We start from the raw sequence: 25,875 nt of genomic DNA, 5'->3' as shown, positions 1-25,875 counted from the left end.
AGGCTTATACCAGAAGGGCCTGCTTCCCAGACTATGTATAAGAGTCACATAAAATCACATCAGCCATCTTGGCTAAATGTCATTTTAGGGTGCCTTGGAAAAGGTATTTGATGATAGTGTGGCATATTCTGCGTATGTTGGCAAATGAGACAGCTAAGGTAAAGATTCTAGAGCCTGTAGTCCTGATCATTTACAAATAGGACAAGTCTCAACATGAATGGAAAATGACTGGTGTTTGTCATCTTCCTTCCAGAAAATGCTTGTTGCTTAGGAATATGGTTCTGCTGGGAGGCTTTTTAAATGATACAGGGAATGAGTTATGAAGGGAGGAAGACTTGGACCCCAAAGTACTATCAAGAGGCTGGTGAGTCTGGGGTGTGGGGGTTGTGCAGTGTAGACGGAACAGTGGGGAATGGTTTCTAACGCTTGAAGGGAGACAAAAAGTACTTGGTCTAAGCTGAACAATGCCTAGCTTACCTTGGGGAGCTTCTACAATCCCATTTCAATCCATTGAAAGCATGAGAAACCAATTTGCCTATGAGTAGAATCAACATCTCCTTGACTGACACAATGGCATATCACGCTGGGGTGTGGGGACAAGCAGGAGGGGACCCGGGGGACCTGGTGATCGTGACCACTTCCCACAAGCCAGCCCAGCACTGCCTTCCCACTCTCAATGTCAATCCCAGTTACCCTCCAGCTTCAGTGACTGAAGGAATAAATCCTAGGCGAAAGCTGTAAAATCCTCTGTTGGGAAGCAAGCTTCTTCCTTCCTAGTGGAGCAAAGGGAAGGTAAATGAGCAGTTACTGCAGAAACGATTTTATGAGAGTGAGACATTCTGCATTACAGCAGCAAAAAGAACTGTTCTGTGAATTATAATACTGCTCTGCATGCCCCTCACAGTGCACCTATGAACAGTGTCCTTATCTGATGCCCACCTGGCTTCAGGGGGGACTCTGATTTCCCCATTTATTTTAGCTGTGATAAATGGCCCAGAGCTTTCTTTGAGTTAGGTCTGGCCAACCATCAAAAATACGTATTTGTGTTTTTAAAAGCAGATCCTGGATACTGTCAGAAAGAAGAGAAGCAATTTGGGAAGACATAAAAGGAACATGGTGTTTTACTGGCTCTGGATGTCATTTAAACCCTGTGTCCAAGAGGGGGATTTGGGGTTTATTACCTTGGTGTCCCCACTGTCTTAGCTAGATCAGCTTGCAATTCACAACTGCTTCTTGATGTTTTTTATTGCCAACTGCCGAGAGTCTGCGTCCTGTCTCTGGGTCTGATGTACTGCTAGACGTTGGTGTCCCAGACACTTAGCTGTAGGCACCAGCACAGGAAAGAAACAAGATAGTAGCAACCGGAAAAACAGAAAGCCCCAGAGTAGAGTGTGGGGGGAAATGAAATCATGCAAACAGATTACAGGAATATATAAGGAATTTTCTGGGCCTGCAGAGCGCTGTGAAGTTTGCCTCAGAAGGAAAACAGAATGAAGCAAAGCAAAACTTAATTAGTCCTTGGTTACTAACGGTCTTGGGACCTGTGCCCTTGGGTTTTCCTTGTTTGGAGAATGTTTTTTGCAAATGGCTGCCCGGGTCCCTGTTCCAGAGAAATGGCTCTGTCGTTGCCTTAGTTTCCTGGGGCTGCAGTAACAAATTGCGGTGAACTGGATGGCTTTAAGACAACACACGTTAATCCTCTCCCAGGATGGAGGTCAGAAGTCTGAAATCAAGGTATTGGCAGTGTTGGTTCCTTCTGGGGAACCAATCTGTTCTGAACCTCTTTCCTGCCTTCTGTTGTCCGTGGTCATCCTACGTGTCCTAAATACTAATACGAACAGGGGACAGTTTAACCGTGATGAAGACCAGGGAGATAGAGACCAAGTTGCTGCGGAGAGAAGAGCAGAAGTAGAAGTCCTCTGACTTCTCTAGCAGTCAGTTTCTCTGAACAGATGTGGTAGCAGGGTGAGGCACTGGACAGACTCTAATTGTCGTTTTCTTTCTCTCCTCTTAGCAAACTGCCTAGTTGGGCTAGAGCTGTTGTTCCCAAAATATTTTATGTAACAGAGAAGGCATGGAACTATTATCCCTACACAATTACAGGTAAGTCCTTGTACACCCAGTATGTCACAAGCATCCCTGCTAGGACATAGGGGGATTCAGATTTCACTGATTGAGCGTGGGTTATCCCAGCAGGGACTCACAGGAGCCCTGTGACACCTCCCTGACCCTTTGTCTCCATACTTTTAAGTCAACACTCTTCCTAGCAGGAGGTTGTAGGGGTTAAGCTAAACTATTCTATCTTCCTTCTTGAAATGATCATTGTAAATAGCATATAGAGAAGAAAAAGGAAGCTCTACTTAGTGACATTTCTAGAGGTTTCATTATCCTTTTAATAAAAAAATTTTTAATATAAATTTATTTATTTTAATTGGAGGCTAATTGTAAAGTAATTCATTATCCTTATTTCTCCTTCTTTTCTCAATAATCCCTAAGTTATTTTAAGGTGTGGTTTGTTCATAATCAAGTTGTTTATTTTGACTTCTTTGCTTAACAGACACCCTCCCCCCAACACACACAGAGCAAAACTTGACTATTTTTATAATTTATATAAAAGGTTCCGTTGGGTCTCTCTGCTCCAAACCACTTCCTTTGCAATCAGATAATATGAAAATCAGTTTCCTCCTCAACTTGTAGTGGAGTGATAACCACACTCAAAATGTTGATACTGAGCTAGAAACTGGCCCAAAAATTTTAAAGGTTTGGTTCCTGACCTCAAACACATGAAAATTCAAGGTCCTGTTTGAATATCAGCCTAACAAGCTCTTTTTATTGGTTTTAAAAGCTGCTTTTCCACTTAAAAGATTTCCTTTGTGGTTAATGAAATGCTCTACTGGAATTATTAGCCTTTTATTCTGCTTTTCTAAGGCCAACTCTTTAGTTTTTAATTAGCCACAAACCTATAGGCTAATTGAATCTTGTCTTACACTCCTTATCTACCCAACCGCAAAAGTATCATATGAAAGAGTTTCAAGAACAAACATGGAGACACTTAGTATTTATGAAAGTTTAATTCTCAGAAGGTTTCTTTGCCACATTTTTAATAATTATAATTCAGCAATATTTGTTAGTTCTGTGGATTTATATTGCATATAAGTGTGGTCTTAATCATCATTTTCTCTTTTTTCTTTTCCCTCTTGCCCAAATGAACATCTGGGACCAGAATACACAGTAAGTTTCATTTAATCATTTAAAAATATTCAGCGTAAGATCAGAGGAGTAATTGGAACTTCCCTTGTACTTCTCATCTTATTAATGTAATTTAGAAAAAGAGGAATAATTCAGAATCAGAAATATTTAAATATATGCCATTATATAGTTATATACAGTGCAATAATTTGAATGTTCTCATTTGTTCAAGAATATGAATGTAATTTAAAATGCCTTCGTAGTCACTTTACATTATTAACTTTTGCTTGTATTTTTAAATAGCTTGACTGCTCTATTTGTGGTAGTTCACTATAATAGAACAATTTCTAGCAATGTGGTATTAAAGAGATGATGCTAATTATCAATGGAGGGAGAGGCTTTTCCTTATAGTCTGTGATCTGATCCCTTATAGAAAGACCTTGACACTTGAAAGACATACCTTCAAACTGTTTTACTCAGATTGGACAGTCTCAGTGGCTTGATAAAGTCATTTAATTTCTTCCTGTCCTAAGAGCCTCTAGCATTGTGACTTACACTAAAAAAGAAGTCTATAATGTCATTGTATTGGTATTTTCATACGGATCATTTTCCTCAATGGCGAACAGATCAAACTTGTCATAAGAAGAAAATGGTTAACTGAGCTCAGTCAGGCTTAAGAGTGTTCACACTGCTATATTTAAAACGGATAACCAACAAGGACCTCCTGTGTAGCACATGGAGCTCTCCTCAATGTTATGTGGCAGCCTGGGTGGGATGGGAGTTTAGGGGAGAATGGATCCATGTGTATGGAGGGCTGAGTCCCTTCACTGTTCACCTGAAACTGTAACATTGTTAATCGGTCATACCTCAATACAAAATAAAAAGTTTAAAAAGCGGGGGAAAGCAAGGTAAAAAATAAACAGGGGGTTATTTTTTATTTGTTCTTAAAGAAAAAAGACTGAGTACTTTGGACTTTAATTTTGAACAGGCTGAGTCTTTGTTAAAGATCCATGTGTTCTTACTCATTTGATTTTCGGCTGGGCCGCTTGCAGGCTTTCTTTTTTTTTTTCTTTTTTGCAGGCTTTCTTTAGCTGCGGAGAGTGAGGGCTACTCTCTAGTTGCGGTGCACAGGCTTCTCACTGTGGCGGCTTCTCTTGTGGAGCACGGGCTCCAGGGCAAAGGCTTTGGTAGTTGTGGCACAGGGGCTTAGTCGCTCCCAGGCATGTGGGAATCTTCCTGGACCAGGGATCAAATCCACGTCCCTTGCAGTGGCAGGAGAATTCTTAACCACTAGACCACCAGGGAAGTCCTGAGTGTTTAGTTTTAAGCAAAACAGCCAAAGAAAGGTTGGGATTTCCCTGACAATCCAATGGTTAAGGCCCTACACTTCCACACATTCTGGATGGGGGACTAAGATCTTACATGCAGTGTAGTACAGCCAAAAACGAAAACAAACAAAAAAACAGCCAGAGGAAAGAGAGAGGGTAAGAAAGACGTGGAGACAAATGATTCATGATTTCCTTGGCATGAGCATGGTTCCCTGCACTAGTGAATGACAGAAGAAATGCATGGGTCAGCAGTAGATGGATAGTCCCAACAGATATGAAAGTGTCACCTGTTTTGAGACCTCTGGCTCTGCCACTTACCAGATGAATTTCTTAAGGAAGTGACCCTCAATTGCCAGTTCTTGAACTCATGCTGCTCCATGACTGCACTCTCACTCACCCGTTACAAAATGGAGTGAGAAAAAGCTTTTCATAAAATTAAATTTATTCCACTTAAAGGACTGTTGGTAATGAGAATGCTCATTCTTTTCTTTCATGAAATGAAGGAATATACATTTAGCACCATCTCCAATCTTTGGAAGAAAAAAGGCAATTCTATGGCAAAGTACAACATTTATGTATTGGAAATCAGAGAAACACTGTTCTAGAACAAGAGCTTAACTTCTGTGAACCTAAGTTTCTTCATCTCTAAAACTGAGATAATCCCCTTTTAATAGATCTGTTAGTATTAATAAAACAATTCAATGATCTAACACAGGGATCAGAAGACTTTTTCTGTAAAGAGTCATATAGTAAATACTTTCTGTCTGTGGGCTGAACAGTCTCTGTCCTTGAGAAAGCAGCCAGAGGCTATATGTAGACATATAGGCATGGGCATATTTGCCCAGGCAGCAGGCCACATTTGGTCCCCAGGCTATAGTTTATCAACCCCTGATCTAGCGGATGGAAGACTGTTAGCATATTGCCTGTAAGAGCAGGAAATTGAATGGTTCCCCGCCAACAGCACTCCCAGCCCCATCAATTGTACAGTCTTCAAGAGGAAGACTTTGGAAACTTTTCAGTTCTGCCTCCTTTTAACAGTTATGCAGATTAATTCCTTTTAAGTCTCTATTTCCTGTCTCATGAGGGTGATAGGAAGATTTTATCAAATAATCCGTATGAACTCTCAGCCTAGTCCTTGGTGCATGGTGAATACTCAATAAACATTCATTATTATTATATATCATGGGGCTTCCCAGGTGACGCAGTGGTAAATAACCTGCCTACCAATGCAGGAGATGTGGGTTCAGTCCCTGGGTCAGGAAGATCCCTTGGAGTAGGAAATGATAACCCACTCCAGTATTCTTGCCTAGAAAATCCCATGGACAGAGGAGCCTGGCAGGCTGCAGTTCATAGGGTTGCAAAGAGTTGGACATGACTGAAGATGCACAAATTATCATATATCATACAGTGCTAGAATGAAAGTGCAATGGAAGTTCTATGGACAAATAAATTGGAATATATCTTGGTGTGTCTCAGTGCAGACTGGGCTCATTAGGATTGTCTAAGATTTGATTTGATTTAATTGGTAGCTGATGTTATCCCACTTCCTACATCTCCAAAAGCTTGTGCATGGACCTCTCATTTGAAATGTAATCTGTAGTTGCATGGCCAAGAGAATTCTTGTCCCTGTAACTACGCAAAGATAGTTATTTGCTGCCTTAGAAATGGGTCACTCTGGCTTGACCCAAACCAGTAGCACTTATTCTTCATAAACTCATGACACTACTAATGAAATGTGGGAATAATTAATGGAGAAATGAAGTCTGAAAAATGTTTAGTGATATTGTCTTCATTTTTTAAGTGTGTATGTTAAAGTACTGAGGTTCTGAAAACAGAAGGCAACAGAATGGAAACCATGGTTCCTGACAAAGTCACCCCACAGGGATGTACCTCCCAAACCTTTCTTGCCAGTTTCTCTCACCATGGGATCTTGGTCTCTTGTGCCCACCTCTGTGCAGACCACAGAGGATTTCTAAGGGACTCATAGCCTTTACTTCTGCCCAGCCTCTGACCCACAGTATTCATGCAGTTCTAATCATACGGTTCAGATTTTTAAAGGAACACAAATTATGATGTTTCTATTTGAGGAAATTTGGAGACAAAGCATAAATAAGTTATAGTTGTATAATCTCATAGTCAGCCCCTTCTAACTCTCAAGTATTATTTGATTTCTTCTAGACTCTCATTTTTTAGGGTCAATAATGTAATCCTTAAGGTAGTTCCCTAGAGCTGTCGTAGCAAAGTATCACAAATTGGGTCACTTAAAACAACAGAAATTTATACCAGTTCTGAAGACTGGAGGTCTAGATCAAGTTGTCAGCAAGGCAGTGCTCCCTCTCCAACCTGTAGGGAAGGAGTCCTCCTTTGTCTCTTGTTAACTTCTGGTGGCCTCTGGCATTCCTCGGCTTGCGGAAGCACCACCCCAATCTCTGCCTCCATTTTCACACAGCTGTCTTCCCTCTGTGTGATCGTGTCTTCCTTGGCTAGCATCCTCTTCACTGTGTGTCTCTCTTCTTTTTTATAATTGTATTTCTCTGCTGTTGGTTGCACTGGGTCTTTGTTGCTGTGTGTGGGCTCTGTCTAGTTGAGCTGGGCGGGGGCTTCTCCTTGTTGCAGTGTGCTGGCTTCTCACTGTGGTGGCTTCTCTTGTTGCAGAGCACGGGCTGTAGGTGCACGGGCTCAGTAGTTGTGGCCCACGGGCTTAGCTGCTCTGTGGCACGTGGAATCTTCCTGGACCAGGGATCGAACCTGTGTTCGCTGCATTGACAGATGGACTCCTATCTTCTGTACCACCAGGGAAGTCTTTCTTCTTTGGAATCAGTCATATTGGATTAAGGACCTGCCTTATGGCAGTTTGCCCTCATCTTAACTAATTACATGTGCTACAACTCTAATTCTCAATAAGATCACATTTTGAGGAACTGGGGTTTAGGAATATAACATATATTTAGGGGGGACACAATTTAATCCATATCACCATTTTTTAACTTTAGATTAACAATAATTTATGATGAAGCACCAACAATATGTAAAGCATCATGCTATATGCTAGGTTTTATTAAACAGTAATCCCTGCCCCTTTGGGGAGTCAGTCTGGTGGGAAATAGATATTCCAGTTAAATCCTGGGAATCATCTGCAAGTCATGGAGTTTTCTGGAGGCAAAATGGGACAGGCCAGCACAACAGCTCAGAGGACAGGACTGACTCTCAGACCTGGATGAGCTCTGAACGGGGTCACAGCAGAGGTTCAGACCAATAGGCAGAATGAATGGCCCTGGGATCCAGCCAGACAAGCAACTACAGTGTGAAAAGGAGAGTCCTGGCCCCTGGGGTGGGGCCATAAGCTTCATAGACAGGACTGTGGTCCTCAGGAAGACGTACAGGCAAGAAGACAACATTCCCCTCTTACATAGGTTACTTGGTCATGAGCTACTAGGGTAAGAAAGTTGCTAGCTTAGCAAGGAAAAGTACAGAATATCCAGTTGTTTGAATTTTCAGATTAACAGCAAGTAAATTTTTGGTATGTCTCAGATATTGCATGGGCTATACTTTATATTAAAAGAGGGCTTATCTCATATTTTATCTGGCAGACCTCTTATGGGGAGGGGCTGACAGTGGGGCAGAAGTGGTCTCAGAAACTAATATACAAAAGTCAGGTTATAAGAACAGAGGAACATTGGTAAACCAAGGAAAAGAAAGGAGAGAGAATTCTGAAACCCGGGAAGCTGTCCTGCAGCTGACATGCCACGTTCCTGTTAGGGCCAATCAAGTGACACTTGAGGACAACATTAGTACTTCCTGCCTCAGTAGGATTGGCTCAGGGAGTGAAATGGACTGAATGGTGCAGAGTAGGAGCTGCGGGAGACACAGGTTCGATCCCTGAGTCAGGAAGATCCCCTGGAGAAGGAAATGGCAACCTACTCCAGTGTTCTTGCCTGGAAAATCCCATGGTCAGAGGAGCCTGGCAGGCTGCAGTCCATGGGGTCACAAAGAATCAGACACGACTGAAGCGACTTGAGCAGGGGAAAATAAGATGAGAGCAAATTAATACATAGCTGTCAGTATTTCAGGGAAGACTAGGGCTTAGTGTTAGAGTCTAGGAGTCTAGAAGACTAGGGCTAAGTGCAAACAGAGAGTTGTGCAAAAAAGAGAGAAATTCTGCCTGGGAGAAAGGTGGGAAGATTTATTGGAGCAGGCGGAGTTTGAGCTGGACCATGGGGAGAGTGGAACTCCCACCTGCAGATACCTGCTCTTAGTCTGCCTGAGCTGCATCACAGAACACCATATACTGGGTGCCTGAAACAACAGACATTTATTTTACATAGATCTGGAGACTGGGAAGTTCATTATCAAGATATCACCTGGTTCATTTCCTGATGAGAGTTCTCTTCCTGATTTGCTGACAGGCATCTTGCTGTGTCCTTAAACGCCAGAGAGAGAGTGAAAGCAAGCTCTTTGGTCCCTTCTTATAAGGACACTAATCCCATCGTTAGGGCCCCACCCTTATGACTTCATCTAAATCTCATTACCTCCCAAAGGCCCCACCTCCAAACACCATCACATTCGGGGATTAGGGCTTCAACATATATAGGGAAGGCAAAAACATTCAGTCCACCACCTGGTCATTCCAGGCGCAGTGGGCAAGTGATCTTTCTGGATCCTAGCTGCCCAGACACATGGAGGGCAGGTCATGGTAGCTTTGAGTCTCAGGGCAAGGTCTGGGTTTAGTTCTCCATAGGGAAGCAACATTGTTCCCGGCTAGTCCACTTTTATTTTCCATCCCAAATATAGCACAGCTTTTCTTTCCATCTCCCCAGTGAGGATCTCTGGCTTTTTTCCTCTCTGGCTGCAGGTGCATACTTTTAGGCCCGCAGTTCTGATTTTGAAGCTGCCTCCCTCCTCCTGACTAAGACTCAGCCATGTTCTCACGCTCTCTGCCTGGGAGGAAGAGCCTACTCTTCTTTCTAACGACAGGGTCTGCTCCCAGGATTTAGGACAGATGCTTTTAGTTGTCTTCATCTTTTCCCCTGTTTTAAATGTGTTTTCGGTGGGCTCTTTATCCCCTGATCTTTTAATCCTGAATATCTCTTCTTGATGTCATTCCAAGTCCCATATTTCCTGTCTATGCCCCAAAACAAAACTACCCCAAAGCCAAATTCCCAGCTGGGGTCACCACACTCCACTTTTGCTCAGGGAGGCAGAGGGGCTCTTCATAATACTCCGGACAGGTGTCTTTCCTCATAGGATTAGTCCAGAGCAGTGTATGTCTATTCCTAGGATCCCCTGGGTCTTATTTCTGACTGTCCAACCTATTATTGAGAGCTCACGGTGCCCTCATTTGTGAGAAATCCAGCCAAGAGAACTTTCTCTTTCGGGTCATCTCGGGCCTTAGTATTATCATGGTTATCAAGACGTAAAAGCTTTTTCATCACTATGAGTGACTCTATGTGTTTAGGATTATGTGAAAATGCAGTTTGCACAGGAAGTGGAAAAAAATATCTTTAGCTCAGTTATAGGAAAAAGAAATCTTAATTATACAGTAAACAAAGAATGACATGACGACAATTTTCCAGAGGACGGATCATCTAACCAGTTCTTCAAAACCTGCCGGTTCTTCTGAAGTTTATAAAGTCACAGAGGAAGGTGCCCGAGGAGACTGGCTGCTTTCCAAAGTGGCCGATTTTGTTTTTCTAGGGCTAAAAAAAGGCCGCTCTAGAGTATGAACATAGCTCAGCAGCATCAGTTCAACCTTGGTAGTAATGAAGCAGGGGAGGAAAAGGGATTTTCTTCTCATTTGTAAGAAATTGAAAACTCAAGCCTATAGTAAGTCAATAGCCGTGACCTGGAATATACAGTTGCTGTATATATTTTGCTACTGTGACCACCCACTCCACCAAAACATCTTTTAATAAGAATCTGAAGAAGAGGTGATGACAAATGGAAAGCACCTTTTCTCTTAGTTGGAAGGACTGACTGTTCCCCAAAGATAGTAATGGGCTGTCCAGTGCTACCCAACATTTTAATTATTTAGTTGAAGAGGTAGGAAAAAAGGCAACTATAACAGACCAGGGAGTAGGAAGTGGCTCTTGCATGAGAACCTCCAATAGTACCGAGCCACAATGAGAGATGGAGTTGCTCAGGTCTGGGTTAGTCCAGCCCGGGAAGAGAGTTGGGCTACTCGTAATTGGGTCATCAGTCACCCAGGATGAACTCAGGTTTTCTTCCCAGGGGTAGCACGAGGGAGACAGGTGTTTTTCTGAAAGCAGCAAACTGTCTTGGATAGGAGTTTCACTTTCTCTCTTGACCTCATCAGTTTCCCCAGTGAATGAAAGAGCTGATGGCTGCTGTGTGTACATTCTTCTCAAGCTCTCTCATCCATCTTAAGCTTCTCCTCTCCCACCCTTCACTGAGTCCCAGCCAAGGGTACTAGAAACCCCAAAATTACATAACTAGGAAATAGTAGCAAGTCAAAAGGAAGATACGTTATTATACCTGAACCCTGGGATTGGTCTTGTTTGGAAGGCAATTGGAAGACAATCTGGCCATCTAAGCTACTGTGTAAGCTAAGATAGAATTGTTATTGTTGTTCAGTCGCTAAGTTGTGTCCGACTCTGCAGCCTCTTGGACGGCAGCATGCCAGGCTCCTCTATCCTTCGCTATCTCCCAGACTTTGCTCAAATTCATGTCCTTTCAATGAGTGATGCTGTCTAACCATCTCATCCTCTGCTGCCCCCTTCTCCTTTTGCCTTCAATATTCCCAGCATCAAGTACTTTTCCAATGAGTCGGCTCTTCACATCAGGTGGTCAAAGTATTGGAGCTTCAGCTTAGCAGTATACAGTCTAGAACCATTCATAACCACCACTAAGAAGGTTCATAGCCAGTTAAGTAAGGGAAACACCTGGTTATACAGATTTTAGTAGATCATGTCATTGCAGAATAGCTACATTATGAATCTCCAAAAGGGAGCCGTAGTATATAATACTTCCCACACTTTATTTGTCCATAGGACCTTGGATTTTGCAAAGCCAGTCTTCTAAAACTTAGAGGTGCTCCAGAAGCTTCCCTCAGGGTCAGAGCTATTATGTGCCCACTGAATAGACTAGTCGCAAAGAGTCAGACACGACTAAGTGACTGAACTGAACTGAACTGAAATAGACTAGTGGATTAATTCTATTTCAGTAAATGTTACTTTTCTCTTAAATTTTAGTTAATATGTTGTCTAAAGATTACTGTGACTAAAACACCAGAGTTTTTTTTAAGAGCTCCCAACTGTAATGGATTTTTGAATTAAGTGATACAGAACCTGCAAGTTTCCTTTTCAAGCAAAATCAATTCTGTTAGACCAAACAGCCAAGGCAGCAGTAGGTGGGGATGACAGGGAGTTTATGCATTCTGATTTATTTCAGTTTAGAAAATGAGCTGGTTGTACGAGTGACCCCGTTACAAACCAGCTTTATTCGCAAATGTGCCAGAGTCCTTGCTCAGGGTTCACGCTTGTCTCCACATCTCAGCAACCCAATCAGTTGGTGCCTGGGGAAGCAGGAACCTTGGGACAACCAGCGTTGTTTGTCCAATTTATCCCATTTCCATTTACTCCAGCTCTCCCAGTCTCTTCTTTGTACAAAAATTGATTCAGCGACTTTTGGGTGTGGGGCGGTGGGGGGAGAGCAGAAGCTAAAATATGCTTCTTTACCATAAGGTAGTGTTTTAAAGTTACTTGCATTTTTTAAAAATTGAAGTATAGTTCATTTACAATGTTGTGTTACTTTCAGGTGTACAGCAAAATGATTCAGATATATATGTGTATATATATATATTCTTTTTCAGTTTCTTTTCCATTATAGGTTGTTATAAGGTATTGAATATAGCTCCCTGTGCCATACAGTAGAACCTTGTTGTTAATCTATTTTACATGTACTATTGTATATCTGTTACCCTTTCCCCTTTGGTAACCATAATTTTGTTTTCTTTTTTAATTTTTATTTATTATTTTACTTTTGAGTGCTCTGGGTCTTCGTTGCTTTTGTGTGGGCTTTCTCTAGTTGCAGTGAATGGAGGCTACTTTTCATTGCGGCTCATGGGCTTCTTATTTTGGTGGCTTCTCTTGTTGCAGAGCAGAGGCTCTAGGCTCTCAGGCTTCAGCAGTTGCATCATGCAGGCTCAGTAGTTGGGGCTCACGAACTCTAGAGCGGAGGCCCAGTAGTTTGGCACTCGGGGTTAGCTGCTCCTCGACGTGTGGAATCTTCCCAGACCGGGGACTGAACCAGTGTCCTCTGCATTGGCAGGTGTGTTGTAATCCACCGCACCTCCAGGGAAGTCCTCATAATTTTGTTTTCTGTGTCTGTGAGTCTGTTTTGTAAATAAATTTGTTTTTGTTTTTGTTTTAGATTATGCATGTAAGCGGTATCATATGATATTTATCTTTCTCTGACTGACTTTACTTAGCATGGTAATCTCTAGGTCCATAAGAATGACTTAACAGAGGACAATCACCAAAGGAAAAAATATTTGTTGAAAGGCATTTTCCAAAGAAGGTTTCCCTAAAAAATACTCTTCCTTCTTTTCTATTTTCTACTTGTACTGAAAATTGGATTTCTCTTCTAATACAATTTACTGATGTCTATGGAGTTGTGTTCAGTTCAAGTTGGTGTGATCAGAATAATACAGCCGGGAAGATTTTGTGGGCAGATTTCTTTCTGCAAAAATAAAATTAAACATGTGTAAATATGGATACACTGAAATAGTACATTTCAGTGATTAAATAAAGTGAATCAAAATTGTCCCCACATCTTTCAACCTTTCTAATCACTAAGATACTCTGAACTACAGTATGGATTTAGGTGAGGAATTTGCCCAGTTGGTTAAGAGGGGGTGATTGTTAACCATTTTTAACTGGGAAGGCTTGTAATATGAAAGTTTCCTACCTGGCCATATGCCAACCTGTATATGGGGAACCACTGATTTGTTCCAATCTCTTATTTACATACAGTTCTTTTTCATTTACACGCAGTTTCTTTCCATCTGCTCCTTAACTCCTTGCCCTGCCTTTATCACGGGTAGCTGTTGGTATTCCCCATCATCCTCTGCTTATTTCTGCCTTGGCAGGTCCAACTGTAGATTGAATGAGCCTGAATTTAGTTTCCCTCCTCAATTTCATAGAAGCACCAGTAGCCAACCATTCCCCATTGAGAAACCTTTCTTTCATTCATGCATTTGCTCCCTCTCCCTCTTGCCCTTGCTTCTCCAGTGAGTGTCTGTTACTCAGCATATCAGAAGACAGACGAGGCTCCATCAGTGGAAGAACTGATGAATGAATGGAAGCCTCAGTGTCGGGTACAGGCTAGTGAAAAGCAGCGGAGAGGCTGGTGTGCATTTCCTGACTGTGGGCCGGAATACGAACAGCTGTTTTCCTGCTGTACTTCCATGCTCTGCCTTCCACACAGCCCCTTTCTCTCTCACCTTCCCCCACTTCTCTTTCAGGTCCCACTGCTCCTCTTGGCCACATTTTTCTTCTGATGCAGCCTATACTGGGGAAACCACTCTCCAATTCATCCTCATCTGTATTACTTATATACTGTTCCTCTTTGCCTTCTCTTTTCTTTAAAATTCTTCTCCTTTTTTCTCTGCTTGGGTTCCCCTTCTCATTTTTCTGGTCCTATCTTCTTTGCAGTTTTTTTTTTTTTTCTAACTACTCTGTCATTAGGGCCACCCACCTAGATTGTATAGTCATACATGACCCTGGGAACCCAGAACAGCCAAGAAAGCTCAAATATCTCCCTTATTTTATTTACATCAGTCCCTGCAGGATGACTGAGATTCTGAATAGATGTGGTACAGCCAGACATACACCTTCTTGAAACTGTTGTGTCTATTAAAGATTTTCTATGCACAAAAGAGTTTATATTACCTTCCAACTATGGGACAAATCTTCAGTCAAAATGGAAGGATAAAAATTTTCCGATGAAGAATTTTAAAAGTTGAAAGGTACTTTAAAATCTAAGTCGTCTCCTGCCTCTACATACAGATTCGCCACCCACAGTCTGCTGTTTTACAAATAGCACAGGCTCCAGCTCTGAATTCCTAGAAGATAATAAATCTCAACCATTATTTCACTAGGTTCACTGGAACAATCTGAACGTAAGTCTCCTGTTAGTGAAAGGACAAGGCATTTGCAAGTTCAGTTTTATGAATGATCCCATCTCAAGCTGAAATTCCCTTTATGGCCTTGGAGTATATTTAATATGATAATACAGAATATAGTACCAGAGAATCAATGTCTTCATGGGGGTTCCATTAGAGAGAAGATCAAGTCTGATAGAGTTTCAGAACAAGATGGTCAGAGAGGAATGCATTGAATTCCAGATAAACGCTAAAAGGAAATGATCTTTTAAAAGCCTATAAGTACTTTATCTGCCCCAAGCCAGAGTCTCAACTCTTACATTTAATTTTCTTGACTGCAAGCCTCCTTGTAAAATGCTGGCTCTCAGACATGGAAGAATTTCGGCTGGTAACCAGAAATAAAGCATTGTATTACTGGGCTCAGTCAGCGATTTTCAAACTTTTCTTTTGGTCCAGGAAGTTCCGTGAACATGCCTCACTAGCCACCAGATACTTACCTAACGTATTATTTGAAGAAAGAAGTCGGATGCCATTTAAAAAGTGCTTTGAACTACCGAACTGTATCACCTCTCAGATCCACCTCGTTCTAAGACTCCATAAAAGTGTGATACAGGAACCACTTGAGACAGAGAAAGTTTTTAGTCATCTTGTGACTTCTGTTAGAGATAATATAGTCACTTTGGGATATCATGGATGTGTTTATGTACTTTTTAAATTGGATTTGAATTTTTTCTGCTTACTGAAAAAGTCGATATTTATTATAAAATTCAAGTACTACAAGAAACTGTATCACCGAAAATTAAAAGGCCCCATAATTTAACTTTTCTCCTCTATGAAAATATTTTCATATCTAGTCCTCTGTTTTTTCTGTGCATATGCTAACATGCTTTTTTCCCCCTCTTTTTGCAAAAATGAAGTTGTTCTGTTTTGCACTTTGCTTTTTAAAAACCTTTAGAGTTCACGACAGTGTACTTAACCAACGTTCTACCGGTGGACTTTGGGGTTGTTTCCCTGTCCTTTATAGGACCAACAGTATAGTAATGAACATTTGTTCACTTGTAATATTTTTTTCACACCTGAGGATTCATTCCCTTCCTGGTTCTGGGCAAGTACTTTTGAAGTACTTCCAGGGGAGTTCCATGGAGGTCCAGTGGTTAGGACTTGGTGTGTTCACTGTCATGGCCCGGGTTCAGTCCCTCGTCAGGGAGCTAAGATCCTGCAAGCCACATGGCCAAAAAAGAATTTTTTAAAATAAGAGCACTTCCACAGTAGGAGTTATCTTAAGTCATCATATTGACATTTGAATTTTTGAAAATGATTGTATATTTTAAAGGTACTAGGATATTTTGGCATTTTAAAGGAGTACCACTATAAATTTCTTAAATTACTCATTATTTCCCCAATATATCTTTTGGGTGCCTCCTATTTGAATAAGCCTCTTGGGCTTATTTAAAGTAAGCACATCTATCATTAGATGGTTAGATGGCATCACTGGCTCTATGGACATGAGTTTGAGCTAGCTCCACGAGTTGGTGATGGCCAGGGAAGCCTGGCATGCTGCAGTCCACGGGATCACAAAGAGTCAGAATGACTGAGCAACTGAACTGAACTGATCATTAGATGGATGCACACAGACACGTGTTTTATCTGCTGTCATTGGCCACAGGACATACTGAGGGACCTTAACCACCCTCACCCCCAGCTGATCACTTAAACTCCAACAGAAACACTCATGTGCCTTCCTAATACTCAACAGGCAGCAGGATGCGGAGTCATGAGCTTGAACTCAGAGCCAGACAGCCTGAGTGAATCCATTCCAGAGCCATCATGTAAATGTATGATTTGGGGCATACTAGTCAACCTTTCCCTGCCTTTGTTTTCTTGTCTGTAAAATGACCCTCACAGAGTTGTATGAGAGGGTTAAGGAGTGAATAAATGAGTTCTTATATACCAAATACTTGAGACAGTGCCTGATAATAGTACAGTATCCATAGTTTTGTCATTATTACCTCAGTGTTGAGTCATGTCTGTGTGTCTTAGATTGGACTGAGGAATGGTTACCTTGGTTCATCATTTTGACCCAAAGTTATTCCAGAACTTCCTGGGGTTGAGAAACACTGGGCAATTGCAAGTGCTGACAAGGTTATGGAGAGCCTGGCACTCTCGGACACGACTGGTGGGAGTGCAAAATGGTGCACCCACTTGGAAAACCATCTGGCAGGTCCTCCAAAAGTTAACCATAACCATATGACGGACAGTTCCACTCTTAAGTATATACCCAAGAGAAACAAAAAGACATGTTCACACAAAGCACCTACAAGAATATCCATGGCATTGGACATTATTTGTAATAACCAAAAAGTAGACACAAGTACACATCACCTGATGAATGGGTACATTTAGAGTGGTGTGTCCATACAATGGAATATTATTCTGCCATAAAAAGGATGCCGAGAGAATCCAAACACAAAAGACCACATACTATGTTATTCCGTTTATATGAAATGTCCAGAATAGACAAGTCAGAGACAGAAAGTAGATTAGTGGTTGCTTTAGGCATGAGGTAGGGGAGGAGGCTGGAGTGACTGCTCATGGGTACGGGGCTTCTGTTTAGGGTGATGAAGTAGTCTAAGATTAGATGGTAGTTATGGTTGCACACCTCTATGAATACGAATCACTGATCTGTACACTTGAAATGAGAGAATAATATGGGAGTGAATAAAGCTATTTTTAAAAAGAAAAATCAAGTTCTAGGTTCCAGTCTGGGCTCTGGGACTCCCAACTTTCCGAAAGCAAGTCATTAGGAAAGGAGTCTGGGATCTGTTTTTAACAGCTCCACCAGATGAGGTTAAGTTTTAGAAACATACTTTTAGAATACGATTTTTGCTTGGTATGGGAGGGATTAGTACCCTTTGGAGAAGGCAATGGCAACCCACTCTAGTACTCTTGTCTGGAAAATCCCATGGACGGAGGAGCCTGGTAGTCTTCAGTCCATGGGGTCGCGAAGAGTCAGACACGACTGAGCGACTTCACTTTTACTTTTCACTTTCATGCATTGGAGAAGGAAATGGCAACCCACCCCAGTGTTCTTGCCTGGAGAATCCCAGGGACGGCAGAGCCTGGTGGGCTGCCATCTATGGGGTCGCACAGAGTCGGACACGACTGAAGCGACTTAGCAGCAGCAGCAGCAGCAGTACCCTTTAGCTTGCAGTTTCCACCATGCACTGGGCAACGTGGGGGGTATAGTATGACAATAATGATGATCTCAAAGTGGATAATGCAGGTCTTCCAGAAGTTTCACCTCTGCATGTTTTTGAAGTATGGAGCCCCCAGAGAGCCTGAGACTTGTCCCCCTGGCCTGTTCTCTACAGCCACCATCCCTTCTCTCCCTCGGCAGGTGTGGACAATTCAGCCAGGCTCCCAGCACCACCCAGAAACCGACTATAAAATTTCCAGTGCACTTGCCTCTTTCACTTTAAGACTCGCTTACATTCACTTTCCTTCTCGTAAGTGATTCTTATTGCCATAGCAACCCTAATCAATCACTGGACTAAAAATAGCTCTTTCATTTTTTTTTTTTTTCCAAAGCATGTCTGTAGTGAATAGAAAATCGAGCTCTGCCGTCCGTTTTGCACATGCTGCTTTCCTTTCCTGACACTGAACTGGGGTGTGTCTGTGTCCGGAAATTATTCTTGCAAGGAGCCCAGGTACTTCACTCATCTTTCCTGGATTTCTTCTTCCTGACTGCAGATTCCCCTCTATCACTTCCAAGAGATACAAGTACATGTTTTTAATGTTAGCAGGGAACATCACTTTCCTGCACATTCAGTTTCAGATGCTGGAGATTTCACAGCTACCTGATGATCACTTTCCAATAAGAGGTTCATTCCACTGGATCACATTCTGTTTGGAAGGCAAGTTAATGACACTCAGATGCTGGGTACAAAGGAAGTTAGTCCCGGCAGGGAGCAGATGAGAGCAACACTAGTAAGAGTCTTCTGGCTTTAAGCTAGAAAATGAAAGAGCAGCTGACAAGAGTTTTGTTTTTTTTTTCCTCCTTTCCCCAATTTCTCCATAATACCTGTGTTATTTTTAGGGGGTTAGAGGCAAAATAAACCCTGGATCTAATAAAGGGGATATTTGTTAACAATCTTCTGGCCAAGTTGCTTTACTAGTCAACAAGAGAAAGAAAGAGATTTTTTCATGAGGGAGAAGGTTCTAGATCTTGAATGGGCCCAGGGGAGGAAGAGGGCAGAGGAGGGGCTGAAATGAACTCCTTAACGCCCCCTAGGCTCTGAGGGATGAGGCTGTTTCATGGCCCCTCTCTCTGCTTCATTGTGCTGCTCTCCAGTCGCTGCCCCAACCCTCTGCCTATAAGCAGGCTCATCTCATGTGACCCTCTGGGGCTCCCAAATGCTGTCTTTTGATGCTATTTCTTAGCTTCTCTGAGCCTCACTTTTTTAAAATAAGGCTAAGTGAACCGGCAGGCATAAAGCCTTTAGATCTAGGAAAGAAGAAAACTTGTGGAAGGTCTGGTTGTATTCTTTTTTCCCTGTGTGAAATTGGCAAAGGGGTCAAGGAAATCTGAGATAGGTGAAAGGAAAGGGCCCCTGTGCAGAAAGAGGAGCTGCTTTAGGAAAAGGAAGACAGTAAAGAGGATGGACCTGGAAGATGTGAGGACGTGTCCTCCAAATACAACAAGTTAGGGGTCAGAGCAAGGCTGGAAGGACTCAAGCCTGCTCCATGGCTTAGCTGCCATCCATGTCACAGGAAGGACCAATCAGCTGTTCTCCTGTTGCTGCCGCTTCAGCAAATTCACAGCCTCCCAAGGCATCCTTACACACACACAGTGGAGGGGTCTCCCTACACACATGCAGTCTCTGTTTAGTCCCCATCTGGGCTGTGGGATTTCGTGCAGAGGAGTACAATGAGGCATACCAACGTTTCTGTAGTATTTGTTCAGCCAGACCTTGGACTGGCCTTGGACATTTCTTATCTCACTCCACAGCTAAGAGATCGGTATCGTATCCATTTTACAGACGAGAAAACTTAAGCTCAGAGTGATTAAGGAATTCGCCCAAGGTCTCAGTTTGTGTGAAAAGAAGCCAGAGTTTGAATTAAAGGTTGTTTCACTCCCAAACCTGTATTCTTTCTACTGAGCAGCCGCACTTGCTCCCTGTGGGCTAGGTGCACACTGCTGCCTCTGGACAACAATCAGTGGCAAGTTTCATGGCATCAGTTTCTAGTAACTATCACCCTGGGCAGTTAGCAGTGGCCATTGACAGAGGGGATGGCATTACAGATGGAACTAAGTTAGAGAGAGTACAAATTCCCCATCCCATTTTCCTAGATATGTTCAAATCTCAAAGTCAGTGATGCTTTGCTCAGATGAGAGCCAAATGAGTGATTTGGAAGGGAAGCAGTGGTTGTATTCTTGCGGTTGGGTGTTATATTGCTTTTCTATTGCTGTATAATAAATGCCCCACAAATGCGGTGACTTAAAACTTCACAAATTTATTTTCTCAGCTGGTGGGGCTCAGGTTAGCTGAGTCCTTGGTTCAGAGTCTCATCAGGCCGAAATCAAAATCTCAGCCATAGTTGCAATGTCATCTGACTCTCAAGGTCCTCTTCCAAGCTTACTGGTTTTCGGCAGAATTCCGTTTCTTGTAGGTGTAGGACTGAAGTCTGGTTTTCTAGTTGGCTGGCCTCCAGGCGTCACTCTTGGCTTTAGACACTTCCCTCAGGTTCTAGCCACATGGCACTCTAAGACATAGCAGCTTACTTCCTCAAAACCCAACTTGCTTTGGACTTCCCTGGTGGTACAGTGGATAAGAGTCCACCTGCCAATGCGGAAGTTGTGGGTTCGATGCCTGGTCCAAGAAGATTCCACCACGTGCTATGGAGCAACTAAGCCTGCGGGCTGCAACTGCTGAAGCTCGACCGCCCTAGAGCCTGTGCTCCACAAGAGGAGACTGCACACCACCATGAAGAGGGACCCCCCTCGCCTCAGCTAGCGAAAGCCATGCACAGCAATGAAGACCCAGAATAGCAAAAAAGAATAAAAGAAGAAATCTGCTTCTGAAATGAAGTCTTATATAATGGAACATTATCTGATCCCCAGGGTCTTCCCTGGTGGCTCGGCTGGTAAAGAACCTGCCTGCATTGTGGGAGACCTGGGTTCGATCCCTGGGTTGGAAAAATCCCATGGAGAAGGGAATGGCTACCCACTCCAGTATTCTGGCCCGGAGAATTCCATGGACTCTATAGTCCAGGGGGTCTCAAAGAGTCAGACACGACTGAGCGACTTCCACTCCACAGTCTCTGATCCCCATGGTTATCTATTCAGAAGAGTAGTGAAAGTGTTAGTCGCTCAGTCATGTCCAACTCTTTGGGATCCAATGGACTGTAATCAGCCAGGCTACCCCATCCATGGAATTCTCCAGGCAAGAATACTGGAGTGGGTTTCCATTCCCTTCTCCAGGGGATCTTCCTGACCCAGGGATCAAACCCAGATCTCCCCTGTTGGAGGCAGATTCTTTACTGTCTGAGCCACCAGGGAAGTCTCTATTCATGGGTCTCATCTACACTTAAGGGGAGGGATTATGCAAGATGTGCAGTTATACCAGGGATTATACTACGGGCTGGGAATCTTGGAGACCATCTTAGAACTCTGTCTACCATGAGTATTTTAGTCTTTCCTCCATGATGCTAGGAAAGATTGAAGGTGAAAGGAGAATCGGGTGACAGGATGAGATGGTTCCATAGCATCACCAACTCACTAGACATGAATCTGAGCAAACTCTGGAAGATAGTGAAGGACAGGGAAGCCTGGCGTGCTACATGTAGTCCATGGAGTCACAGAGTCAGACACGACTTAGCAACTGAACAACCACCATGTTGTTCTGGGCCAAGCAAGTGACATGGAGAACATAGGAGTATTCTGAATCCCTGAGACAGTTTTAGCCAATGAGTGACACTCCTGATCATCTCTCTTCTTGCATCATGCAAGTTTGGTTATGTCAGGATTCCCAACTTTTTTTCCGCTGCCACACTTCTGACAGTTCCCTCAGTGATATGGAATCCCCCTCTCTAGGAAATGTGTCCAAATCCCTAGGGGATAGCATGTATTTTGAGAAAGTCCATGGTTGGAAGATGGGGTGCTTCCTTTCCACCCCCTAGATATTTGAGAATGACTAGGTTAAGTGGTATCTTCCCAGCTGGAGCAAAGCCCTTTGTCATAGAAAGCAGACTCAGGCAACCTGGAGGTAAAATAGATGCTTTGATGCCTGAATAACTGGGGAGACAGGGACTCACACCATTCCTAATGGCAGCGGGTTGTAGGCGAGGGATCCTTCTACTGGAATAGCATTGGCGCTTATCTTCTGGTTGGTGAGCCGGACAAACAGACAGCTCAGTGTGATGATGGAAAAGGAGATAAATTAAATGCTGTGACAGAAATACAAACAGGATGCTACCTGTATACACCAGATAATCATTCTGAAGTGGTGTTTGAAATGATAAGATTTAGGAAAGAAATATCAAGCTAAGGGCATTGTGGGCAAAAAACATGGCAGCCAGAAGTGTTAATGGGAAGTGATCTTCTGTGACTGGCTATGGGATAAATACCAGGCAAAGCCAGAAAAGAAGATTCAGGTCAGAAGCAGAAGACTCCAGGTCTTCCCCTTAAGGAGAGAAACTGAGTCAGCAGGACCCAGCAGTTCACTGTTTGTGATGGGTGAGTGTATCAAATAGTAGGTGGAATAACATCCCTCTCAATATTCATGTCCACCAAAACCTCAAGTGTGACCTTATTTGGAAGTAGGGTCTTTGTGTTATTAGTTAAGCACCTTGAGATGAGAGATGAAATCACACTAGATTTAAGGTGGGATAAATCCAGTAACTGTTGTCTTATAAGAAGAGGACAGAGGGACATATGGAGGGAAGGAGGTGATGTGGAGACAGAGGCAGAAATGGGAGTTGCTGCCACAGATCAAGGAGCCCCTGGGGCCACTGGAAGCTGGGAGAGGTAGGAGAAGCTAGGCCACTGGAAGCCTAGAGCCTTCAGAGGGAGCACGAACGACATTGCCAACATCTTGATTTCAGGCTTAGGGGCTCTAGGATCATGAGAAGATACATTTCTGTTGTTTTAAGCCGCCAGATTCGAGGTAATTTGACAGCTCTGGGAAACTCGTACAGTGCAGAACATTCAGATTCAGTATGGATGTTTCCAGTTTGATGTGCCTAGAGGACCCTTGTTGGGGACAGCCAGTGGGCATCTGGACCTGTGAGAAGGGCAGCCGAGTGAGACATGTCAGTTTGGGAGGATTCATAAAAATAAGTCATGGAAAAGTCAGAAACAGATGAGCTCAATTGGAGCAAGTAAATAGGGTGGAGGGCGGAACCGGAGGGACCACTTTCATTGAAGGACCAGAGGAGGGAAGAGAGCTGCTGTCGCTGGAGGAATTGCTTAGTCGTATGAAAGAGTGGGCTTCTCAGGTGGCACTGGTGGTAAAGAACCCGCCTGCCAGTGCAGGAGACATAAGAAACACGAATTCGTTCCCTGGGTCAGGAAGATCCCTTGGAGGAGGAAATGGCAGTCCAGTATTCTTGCCTGGAGAATCCTGTGGACAGAAGAGCCTGAAGTGTTATAGTCCATGGGGTCACAAAGAGTCAGACATGACTGAAGCACCTTCACACACACACACACACACACACACACACACACAAACAGAACAGTTTAGGGAGGCCTACGGGGTGTAGATGGAGAAGCAGTGCTGCTTTGAAAATTCTCTGATAATCAGTCCTTTCCATACCATATTGCGCTGCTTGAGAAAAAAGATAGGAGGTGGAAAAGTAGAGCAAGCAAGCATCAACTATTCTTTTAGTTGAGTTTGGTTGTGAAGACAGGAGAAGTGGGGTTGGTTGTAGATCAGAAGAAACATAACTGAGGTTATTTGATGCTTGTTTGTTTTGTTTTTTAAGAGTATGACCCTTTTCATTATATTTTTAGGCAGTAGGAAGGAAGCAGGGAGAGGATGCAAATAATCAATGAAACAAGTTTCCAGAGAAGAAACTTGCAAATATATTTAACCATGCACCTACTCTGTGCCAGGTACTGTGCTGGGTTTACCTGAATGATCCTCACTGATCTTCTCAGCACGCCTACAGAGTAGAAAAAAATTGTCCCCACTGGGGATGGGAAAATAATTTGCCCAAGTCAATACATCTCAGGTCTGATGACTCCTCTGTGTCTCAGTTCTGATCATTATATTATTTTTCTTTCCCATTGGGATAAAGAAGGCAGCATCTTTCTCTGATTCACAAAGAATAGGAAGCAGCATAAAGAAGCAGGTTTGTGACAGTGGAGGGAGGGAAAAGTAGGTGTTTCTGTCACGTGATCTGTGTCATTGTTAAACTATGAACCAAAATTATCAACTGCAAGGAAGGGAGAGTGAAGCCAAGCACGGGTCTTGAAAAGGGAAGGGGTTTAAGATAACCTCAGTGGTGACATACAATAGGGAGCCAGCTAGGGAGAAAGGAAAGAAAGCCTTACTCAACAGTTTAAACTCGATTAGGATTAGAGGAACAACAGACTGGTTCCAAATCGGGGAAGGAGTATGTCAAGGCTGTATATTGTCACCCTGCTTATTTAACGTCTATGCAGAGCACATCATGCGAAATGCCAGGCTGGATGAAGCACAAGCTGGAATCAAGATTGCTGGGAGAAATATCAATAACCTCAGATAAGCAGATGACACCACTCTTATGGCAGAAAGCAAAGAAGAACTAAAGAACCTCTTGATGAAAGTGAAAGTGGAGAGTGAAAAAATTGGCTTAAAACTCAACATTCAAAAAACTAAGATCATGGCATCTGGTCCCATCACTTCATGGCCAATAGATGGGGAAACAATGGAAACAATGAGAGACTTATTTTTGGGGGGGGGGCTCCAAAATCACTGTGGATGGGGACTGCAGCCATGAAATTTAAAGACACTTGCTCCTTGGAAGAAAAGCTGTGACCAACCTAGATAGTGAATTAAAAAGCAGAGACATTACTTTGCTGACAAAGGTCTGTCTAGTCAGAGCTATGGTTTTTCCAGTAGTCATGTGTGGATGTGAGAGTTGGACTATAAAGAAAGTTGAGCGCCGAAGAATTGATGCTTTTGAACTGTGGTGTTGGAGAAGACTCTTGAGAGTCCCTTGGACTGCAAGGAGATCCAGCCAGTCTATCCTAAAGGAAATCAACCCTTGATAGTCATTGGAAGGACTGATGCTAAAGCTGAAACTCCAATTCTTTGGCTACCTGATGCAAAGAACTGACTGATTGGAAAAGACCCTGATGCTGGGCAAGATTGAAGGCAGGAGGAGAAGGGGATGACAGAGGATGAGATGGTTGGATGGCATCACCAACTCAATGGACATGAGTTTGAGCAAGCTCTGGGATTTGGTGATGGACAGGGAAGCCTGGCATGCTACAGTCCGTGGGGTCACAAAGAGTCAGACATGACTGAGTGACTGAACTGACTGACTGAGGATTAGAGGACTGGATTTTTAGGGAAGCTAACTTACTTGGGAGAAGCAGGAGTTGATCTCAAGATGGACATCTAGTTGGAAAGATTTTAGTGATAGTGTCAAAAATGCCCCAAGCCAGAGACACTTCAGATTTTAACATGAAGCAATGTATACTACAGGGCTCTGAGAATCATCCATTGATATCCTGAGGGGATTATCAGTCCCAAACCACTGCTGAAAGAGATAGAGCTGAGCAGCCTGGGGCTGGCCTGTCCGTGTCTTCCCATTGCCTTGCCAAAACCAAGTACCCTTCAAGCCTCTTGCAGGATTGCCATTCTGACATGAAAATAACCTAAGTCCCTGACTCAGAAATAACAACATCTGTTAATTTGCATAAGAGTTTGCATTTCGTATTTTGTATTTAATATCCAAATGCTAAAATTCACTTGTTTGACCTTAGTTAAGTGGTTTAGAGATTCAGCCGATTAAAAACTCTTGACGGGTTCCACTCTGACTCACCTAGACCCACCTCCCCACCCTGGACTGCTCTGTTCTTTTGCTACTTGGTACTGTGCACACGTTGGATTGAGCCTCATGAATTACGGGTTGCATGCGTGCTAAGTCACTTCAGTCGTGTCCAACTCTTTGGGACCCTATGGACTGTGGCCTGCCAGGCTTTTCTGCCCGTGGGATTCTCCAGGCAAGAATACTAGAGTGAGTTGCCAT

At 43.1% G+C, this 25,875-nt stretch overlaps 1 protein-coding gene across 1 annotated transcript in view; it reads left to right on the top strand.

Moving 5' to 3' along the window:
• The window catches only part of PITPNC1 (phosphatidylinositol transfer protein cytoplasmic 1), a 138,582-nt gene that overhangs the window by 23,823 nt on the left and 88,884 nt on the right, over positions 1-25,875 (top strand). Inside the window, exons 3-4 of the mRNA XM_068977498.1 lie at positions 2,015-2,103; positions 3,224-3,231. Of these exons, the coding sequence (XP_068833599.1) occupies positions 2,015-2,103; positions 3,224-3,231 (97 nt within the window). The remainder of the gene's footprint in view (positions 1-2,014; positions 2,104-3,223; positions 3,232-25,875) is intronic.

This window comes from Capricornis sumatraensis, chromosome 8 (genome assembly GCF_032405125.1).
Source record: "Capricornis sumatraensis isolate serow.1 chromosome 8, serow.2, whole genome shotgun sequence".
Classification (NCBI taxonomy): Eukaryota; Metazoa; Chordata; class Mammalia; order Artiodactyla; family Bovidae; genus Capricornis; species Capricornis sumatraensis.
This window is presented reverse-complemented; position numbering and strand designations above follow the sequence as displayed.